The sequence below is a fragment of the Triticum dicoccoides genome, chromosome 5A, assembly GCF_002162155.2.
Source record: "Triticum dicoccoides isolate Atlit2015 ecotype Zavitan chromosome 5A, WEW_v2.0, whole genome shotgun sequence".
NCBI classification, from domain to species: Eukaryota; Viridiplantae; Streptophyta; class Magnoliopsida; order Poales; family Poaceae; genus Triticum; species Triticum dicoccoides.
Window position 1 is genome coordinate 34,311,037 of NC_041388.1, and position 9,140 is coordinate 34,320,176.

The following is a 9,140-nucleotide window of genomic DNA, read 5'->3' on the forward strand; positions in this document are numbered from 1 at the left end:
AAAAGCAAATTTTGAAAACGCACAATTTTCCCTATCCGAATAAAATGCAAATAAAACTCCGGCAAACAAAAGTTGATCTATTTATTAAATCTTCATTTTCCTAAATTTGGGAAAGTCATATTATTCCCTCTCTTATATTTTTGATAACGGAAAATAATTGAAGATGAAATAAATAAATCAAATGATCCTCTTTTCAATTCGAGAAAACTCTCAAATATGAAAATAACGAAATCTCCAACTCTCTCCAAGGGTCCTTGAGTTGCGTGAAATTTCTAGGATCGACCAAAATGCAAGAAAATAAATTATGCATGATGATCTATTCCAAATTGAAAATAAAATTCAAAGGGGCTTTGAATTTAATTCTTTGAAACTCCCAACTCATATTTCATATAATTTGAAGAAGTCATTTTATCTTCTCTCGTGAAAATCATTGAGTCGCATAAAGTTTCAGAATTGGGATATTTCCAAATGAAATTCAAATATTCTCAACACCCCTTGTCATTTTAAATAAATGGAAGAAGTCATGTCATCTTCTCTCCGGGGTTTTGTGATGAAAATAATTTGAATTCACGAAGATCAGAAAACCAATATGAAAGTTTGGGAAAGTCCTTTTATTCCCTCTCATTTAACTTTCAAAAAGTTTCGAATTCACTCACTTTCAGTCAATCAACCAAGCAATCAATCAAATCTATCTATTTGTTTATAACATTCCAAAATTTAGAATTTTGGGATGTTACACAGCGGTTGCCCGTCCTTGGGTTTATGTCGAGCTTTTCGTATTAAGCACTGGGAGCAGAGAAATCCTAGGGTTGCTTTGTCTTCCTCTTCTATTCTTAAATATAACTGAAAAGCATCATGTTTCTTTAGTTGCCTCAAAGCTCAGGATCTCCCCATGTTTCTTCTGGAGATGTGCCAGTGGCTTTGCAATGATGCCGAAATGGCGAACGAAGCGCCTGTAATAGCCAGCCAAACCTAAGAAGCTGCGTACTTCTTTGACTGATTGCGGACAAGACCAGTTGGCAATGTTCTTAATTTTGTGGTTTTCAGTGGCAACCCCATGCTGGCTGATAGTATGGCCCAAATAGGATAACTGGCATTGAGCGAAAGAGCACTTTGAGCGTTTGACTTGCCATTGATCCCTTCTTAACAACTCAAGCACTGATTGCAAGTGGATTGTGTGATCTTCAAGAGAGGCCTTGTAGACTAAAATGTCGTCAAATAACACCAGGACGCATTTGCGCAGAAGGGGTTTGTTTGAGAGTGGCATTCATGGCTCCCAAGAAGGTGGCTGGTGCTCCCGCGAGGCCGAAGGACATGACCTTGTACTCGTAGTGCCCTTCCAGAGTCTGGAAGGCTGTTTTGAATTCATCGCCAGCTGCCATACGAATCTGGTGATAACCAGCTCTGCGATCGGGTTTAGAAAACCATGAGGCACCAGACATCCAGGAGTTCTTCGACTATGGGCACTGGATACTTTCTGACGACAGTCATCGCATGTAGACAACGATAATAAATACATAGACGCCAGGAGAAACAAAAATATAAGATTTTTGGTCATAGAACCCCTGGTACCAATGTTTATAGAACTGTCTAGAATTGATAAAGAGAAGCAGCTTTGAAGTCATGGAGAATGAAGATAGGACCCTGGCTCGAGCCCATCTAGTGATTAAAGGTAAAGTGCTTCGATACATTGGTGCAGGGGAATGCGTACCTACGCCTTTTAACTACCTTGGGGAGAGCGGACTCGCTGATGACCCTCCTTGGGAAACAAATGAAGTGGGTGTATTGGAGTTCGTCTCCACCAATTAGAGATACGGTGCTGACCCAAGCTGAGTGAGTGAAGGCTCCGGCTTGACCTACTAGCTGTTTGCTATCAATAAATAACTAGCTGACAATATGCTATGCTTACTCTCCGAGCACTAAAGCTATCGAGAAGTGATGCAACAAAGGTTGTTGAAGGTAAAAACTGTCAAACAGAGAAATCTTAATCGTCAGAACAACGCTGAACCTCACTTGTACAAGAGTTGGTAAGAAAGTGCAAACATTGAGTAAGAAATCGCCATAGGGCGGCACAAACAGAAAGAAAGGCTTCTGCCAATCGGAATAGGAATGCGAAATCCCAGTAAAAGGGTGTTCAGTCGAAGATAGGAGGATTCCTTTGATCCATACCATCATATGACGGACTTCCTGCTGACTTCGTCAATTGCTCTTTATCGCTTAATAGAAAGGAAATTTCATGAGATAGATGAAAAAATGAATATCAATCGAGAAAAAGCTTAAGTAGACACAATTCATAATAGATACAATTCGTAAGGAAGAAGTGATCAAAAGTACGAGGTCGGCATAGGAGATATGATGTGTCGGAGGCAGAAGGCACGGAGAAGTCAAGATCTTCCAAGATAAACCCATTCCGATGCCTATAAAATCAGGTGCACCGCGTCTATACCACAAAAGTGTGATAGGTTTCTTCGTATTTCTTCCGCCGACATCGCTTTCTTATTCCTAACACAATTGTTTAGCTAAGTTTGCTAATGAATCAGGGAGAATCAACAACGAACACCGCATTTTGAAAAGGAGACATGATTTATTCCTACCGTCCTGAACACGTCTAGAAACAGCAACCTCGTAGATAATACCATTTCGCATTACAGTATCCACTTTCAAGTCGGGGTGAAACTTACTAAGATGTTGGGTCATCAGAATACCATCGAATCGACTCATGTTATGAAAGTAAATAATTAGTGACTTTCTTTGTTTGATTACAACATAAAGTATTCCATTTATGAATGCTTGGAGTACACAATCACTTCGATCATAAAATGATGGGTGCGTATTTATGTATTCATGGGAACTATAATGATTAATATAAATCTTTGATAGTCTCTTGTCTGAATTGACAGTCATAAAGGCGGCTGCATAAGCGTAGTGGCAGGGAAGATTTTGGATTCTATTATCTCCGCGGGAACATAGTTCCGATCCAACAAGGGAATGGTTTCAATGTCACCTACAAGGAATACTAATGGTTTAGGAGGTTGCCCTTTATAATCAGGGTCTGCTTCCAGTTCCTTAAGGTATTTATCCATTTTTAGCTTATTCTTATTTGTAAGTTTGGTAATGTATGATGGGAATCTTGAATTATTTTTACATATAGGTTCTTCCGCATGATTTTCCATATCACTTTGTGAAAAAAAGAGATCTCATTAATGCTTCTCAAAATAGTTATAGCAATCCCTCGCCATCTGAGCCAGAACGAATCCTAGTCAAATCTCTAAATGCTTTTGGCATTCTTTTCCCTCGCATTTCCCTAATTCTTTTATTAATATGGGAATGGGAGCAAATGAGGAGGCATCGAGTCAAAGAAATGAATTGCTCTTTGGCTAGTGGAAATGGGGTTCTTGTCGTCAACGAAGTAATTGCTCTATTTGGAGAGTGGAGCCAGCCTTAAAGCCACCTTGGTTCTATAGTAATCTCTCAGCGTTTGAGTTAACTAATCCGATGGTACTTGAAGAAGAGTGAAACGACGAGATTTCCTTATAGGAGGAGAAAAGGATTCCTATTGCTTTTGGGTGGGTCCAATCAAGGTACGAAAAAACTCTTTTTCCACGGCTCACTAATACGATCCTATCTTACCATTCTTCTATCCTTCTTCATCACGGGACAGAAGCATAACGTTGATCTATGGACGAAGGAAGGTATCAGAAAATTCATTATGACCTAGACCTAAACCAGGCTGATATTGAACAGAGGAGGAGTTCTTGTTACTACTTCTCACTGGTACAAAAAGAAGTTTCGCCTGATTCAGACCTTTTGTGGTGGTCTGCCGAGGACAGCACCTAAAAACAACCCTTGTGCCATGTTCCAAGCGAACTGCATCGTTGAGAAAAAGGATTGGCTACTGAAGGGATGCAGCGTGGCCACTTTCGCAAGGGCCATCCACCGACCCTTCTACTATCGGTTTTGAGTATTGGCTACTACTATACTAGCTACTCATTCGTTGAAGTACTATCCACCTATCGGTCTAATGAGCATACATGGAGAAAGGAGAACTTCCCGCCTATAATGTTGGGTTGGCAACCTACCCATTCGTTGAAGTACTTCCTTCATACGACCCAAAGAAAGGCAGCTAAGCCGTCTTAGTTGGTGAACAATGACCCAGGTGCATAAACAAGTGCATAAAAAGGAAATCAAGTTTGGGAAATGGTACCTAGCTAGTATTTATGCCGAAATCTTGTGACATTATTGACTATTACTATAGTCAAGAAGTAAAGAGTAAAGGCTTTGGCCATTGGCAACACTTACCTAACTTCTCATTTAAATGTTTACTCGCGTTACTGGTATTCAATAAAAGAAGGAAACCATGGTACCTACCTCCCTCCCTTACTTGGTAATCTAAGAACCCTTCAGGGGGAAGCAAGAGATCTTCCATACCAACATTTTGTTCGCCACCCCTGCTTCCTCCTCCACTTGAGCTTGTGCAGCAAATCTACTTTATGCTTAGGCTAGGTCCTGCAAGTAAAGAGAAGTAAATATTGGAAACATGGGTATCTAGTTTATTTTATTCAACGGCTGAGTAATTGAAATTCCTTGCTTCTTCAAGTAGGAGATCCTGAGTACCGGGTGTCATCAGACTCCCATTCTATTACCTTTGTGCCAAGAGCACGTTAAGCTGCCTGGGCTGTTCCGCTACCGGCGTGTAAAGAAGCTCCGCCTAACGGCTAAACCAATGAATTTCTCTCCTTAAAGGAATCTACTTCCCTGATTGTCAACTACTCGCTTCTTCACCGGTATCACACCCGCACCAGACTGAACAACAGAGTTAGAACCCAACCAAATACGATTCTTGTATTATCTTACCGAAATTCGGATCCATTTGGCTCCAAAGGAGCAAGCACGGGAGTTCTAATAGGACTTTGAGACTCGAAAAATCCTTCGGGCTGCTGAGAACAGAGAGAAGTAGTTGCAGAGAGGTTTGATAGGGTTAGGCAGATGCCCCATTATTCGTAAACAAGAAGAAATGTAGATTAGTTTGATGGAGTTGTGGCTTAGCACAAGCATGGTGTCAATGTGGTTCCTCTCGACTAAACACTTAAACAATTGGATCTAGTAGGGTTCAATAGAGGTATGGTATCGGCAACCTTTTAGGGAGCTAGATTCTTTGGAATAAGATAGCTGCCCAGAGCTTGCGACGTACCTACCCCCTGGGCGTAGATAGAATTAGGTAAGATAAAAATCGATTGGAATGTCCTAAATTAGACCAATTCAATTTCGTCTGCTAGAATAAGAAAAAAGTGCTTCCGAATTTCTCTCATCCTTTATAATGAGAATTTCTCTTTGTTCAGTAATAACTTAATCTTGCAATAAAACACTCTTGCTTGGAAGGTATGGTAAAGGTAAACTTTTTCTATTTTTGGATATAAAAAAGAGAGTGCTAAAGGAGTCATTCAGAAGTGAGTGAAGGGGCAAAGCTCATTTCTTTCATTTAGGAATGGACACTAGACCAGAGTGAAATGTGGGAATATCGGGATTGGCAGATTTTCTATATTGAAATAAAAAAAACTCAACACGACTAGTGAATTCAAATTAGAGTCACTTGCAGATTTCTTCAAATTGTTGTAGCGTAGTATTGTGGTTTTTTAGTAAAGACCCCGACCTATAAATATTCACAGCCCGACTCATACGGGCGGGCAATATTCACCCAGAGCCCCGTTGCGACCGCAATGCTGTTCTTGAAGGACCTTACCTTAGAGCAAAAAAAAGGGAATAGAAGTTAGGAAGACTACTGACGTAGGGCGGCGGGTGAGCTCAACCTCGAACCAAACAAGCAACGGATTGAGCAACTAGCGCGAAAGCCGTTGCGCGTTAGCGCATCCGTTTTCTTGCTCCATCGTTATTAGTTTCTATTCTCTCCCTACACGAACCTTGGTCCAATCAATTTGTTTGGAATTGGGGTTAGGACCGGTTAGAACTCCCATTTCCTGATCGGAGGTTTGAGCTGCTATGGCAAGCTTTTTTCCGAATGCTGGGTATGGGCAACCCACCGTACCAACACGATTGGCTGGTGTTGCTGATACCGGACCCGTTATAACCCTGATTGGAAGGGCAGGCCAGTCTGAGGCTCTGGGATGCGAGGCCATTGAAAGTGAGTATCCCATATTCTATGACGGCGATAGAGCATTAATTGCAGTTTTCACCCCACCTTAACGACCGAGCGAGGGATGAAATCTTTCGATGACTAGGGAGGCGTCACCCGAGGCCAATTCCAGTGGATCACTATAGAATCTTCTAGAAGCAGGTTCTCCGGGCACTATGGTAGGACGTGGATCGATCATGACGAGAATGGACTTCTCCGTCATGTAATGGTTTAGAAGAGTCACGGTCCTGTTCCTCGCCGGGCTTTTTCCCTTCTCGACTAGACAAAGGAGATATTCATTCCATTCAGGCAGGTGAGGAAGGGCGGCGTCGGCTTGACCCTGTCTTCTCTCTTGGTCGGGTCGGAGGCTAAGTTTCTCATTCAGTGGTGAGGTGTTCATAGAAAGCAAGGCCCCGCCCAACAAGTGGCGGATTTGGTTTGGATGGGGTCTCGCTTGGACGCTGGGGAGATCCATAGATCTGGATAGAGTCTTTCTCGCTCAGTAAAGAAGAGTACGCGCACTATGGCTTACGCAGTGGATCTTCAGGTAACCAACCTGGCACATCCAATTCCGATCAACAACTTGGAGGTATGGCTGACTGGCTTAAGGCATTGGTTTGCTAAATCGACATACAAGAAGATTGTATCATGGGTTTGAATCCCATTTCCTCCGGCACGGAAGTAGAACGGGCGGGCGAAATTACGTGAGAGAAAGAACCTCAGATTGATGGAGTCCGCCGTCAGACAGAATAGCTGCTTAGTGACTAGGAGCGGAGCGCCCCTATCTTGTTCTTGGTGGCGTCTATAGCGAAGAAGACCTTCCCGAACGAGGGCCGTCCAGTCCCTGGCCGGCTCTCGGTTCTTGAGCAAGCTCCTCCACTGCAGGTAGGATGCTCATAGATGAAGAAAAGAGACTTTAGGCAAGTGGTTCTGGTAGCTCAGCTGGTTAGAGCAAAACAAGCAACGGATTGAGCAACTAGCGCAAAAGCCGTGCGCGTTAGTGCATCCGTTTTCTTGTTGGACTGCAAATCCTTTTTTTCTTATTTCAGTGGGAAGAGCAAGGGGCATTGCCCTTGAAATCCTTCAGTGGTTCGAATGCACATCTGAGCGTCTTTTTTCGGTATGCCGCTCCACGAGCAAGGAGCGCCGCGAGGAGAGCGAGAGAACGAAGTGGGCTTTGGTGATGTCGGAATTTGCACCTATTTGTATCTATTTAGTGATCAGTCCGCTAGTTTCTTTGATTCCACTCGGTGTTCCTTTTCCATTTGCTTCCAATAGATCGACCTATCCAGAAAAATTGTCGGCCTACGAATGTGGTTCCGATCCCTTCGGTGATGCCAGAAGTCGTTTCGATATACGATTTTATCCAGTTCCTATTTTATTTATTATCCCTGATCCGGAAGTAACCTTTTCTTTTCCCTAGGCAGTACCTCCTAACAAGATTGATCTATTTGGATCTTGGTCCATGATGGCCTTTTTATTGATTTTCACAATTGGATCTCTCTATGAATGGAGAAGGGGTGCTTCGGATCGGGAGTAACCACTTTTGAAAGTGCAAAGGGGGGAAGTACATAGGAAAGAGGGATGCCTACAAAAAATCAATTGATTCGTCATGGTAGAGAAGAAAAACGGCGCACGGACCGTACTCGAGCTTCGGATCAATGTCCCCAGAAGCAAGGAGTATGCCTGCGTGTTTCGACGAGAACACCAAAAAAACCTAATTCAGCTCTACGTAAGATAGCAAAAGTACGGTTGAGCAATCGACATGATATATTTTCTCACATTCCAGGCGAAGGTCATAATTCGCAAGAACATTCTATAGTCTTAGTCAGAGGAGGTAGAGTGAAAGATTCGCCAGGTGTGAAATCCCATCGTATTCGAGGAGTCAAGGATTTGCTGGGAATTCCGGATCGTAGAAAGGGAAGATCTAAATATGGTGCAGAAAGACCTAAATCGAAATGAATGGAAGATGCCTCTGGAACTTTTTGGTTCTTTTTTGGGGGCGATATGGAAGCAGCTAGAAACCTTTCCCTTATTACGTTACCATTTCTCTCCGCTATTCTTCGCAAATTTCATTGAGAGGAATCAGCAAAGAAAAGAAATCTTCTCCGGGTGACAGGGCCGCCCCGGCAGCGTGGCTTCTCTGCCGAGCAGGAAGCCACAAAAAGCGTTGTGCTCTTGTAACTGATCTTTTAGTAGGCTAAGTTGCTGAATTCTGAAATCACTACAGGCACAGTGCAGGAAATTGTGGTCCTCAAAACAATGTGTCCCCATGATCATTTTACATCACAATATCTTTTTCTTCCTCATTCTTATTTTGGTTTTCGTATCATGGATGTTGGTTCGCGCTTTATGGCATTTCAACGAGCAAACTAATCTAATCCCACAAAGGATTGTTCATGGAACTACTATCGAAATTATTCAGACCATATTTCCAAGTGTCATTCTTTTGTTCATTGCTATACCATCGTTTGGTCTTGCGTTGCCTATACTAATAATGGCATTTGTTGTCTTATTCGGAGTTCAAGGAATAGCCTTTCATCTTGGGAATGAGAATGTCACGGATCTCAATGTTATCTTCATGACCAATGCTCCTAACGAGGGTGACTTTCCCATAGACCAACCTCCCATTGGCGGACTACCAGACCTCCAGCAGGAAATGGCGCACGCCGCCCATCCCGAAGACATTATTGCGGAGTTGACTTCCAAGGTTGAAAGAATATTTCATGAAGTGGGCACTTCCTTTATAGGAGGGTGAATCTGCGCGATCGTTCACTGAAAATCATATATTGTGGAATAGTGAGGGAGGAGATACTCTTCAACAAATCATCTCAGATTATACGGAAGCCGGGGATGCAAGCGAATTCGTCGCAATAGCCACCAATCTGGCGAAGAGGTTTCGCCGCACCGAGCTCGGTGAACCAGATTCTCCCGACCCCGATGCGCCTGCGGAAGAGCAGGAGGCTCATTCCACGGGATCCCCTGAAAGCACAAAAGCAAATGATGGGGC

At 42.9% G+C, this 9,140-nt stretch overlaps 1 protein-coding gene and 1 pseudogene across 1 annotated transcript; both read left to right on the forward strand.

Annotated features, from left to right (window-relative positions):
- Positions 1 to 7,269: 7,269 nt before the first annotated feature.
- LOC119296881 lies at positions 7,270 to 7,670 on the forward strand (annotated as a pseudogene).
- A 35-nt stretch (positions 7,671 to 7,705) lies between these two features.
- LOC119296882 (ribosomal protein S12, mitochondrial-like) lies at positions 7,706 to 8,112 on the forward strand. The gene has a single exon (XM_037574904.1). The coding sequence runs from the start codon at positions 7,715 to 7,717 to the stop codon at positions 8,090 to 8,092; it is 378 nt and encodes a 125-aa protein (XP_037430801.1). The 5' UTR covers positions 7,706 to 7,714; the 3' UTR covers positions 8,093 to 8,112.
- The last annotated feature ends 1,028 nt before the right edge of the window (positions 8,113 to 9,140 follow it).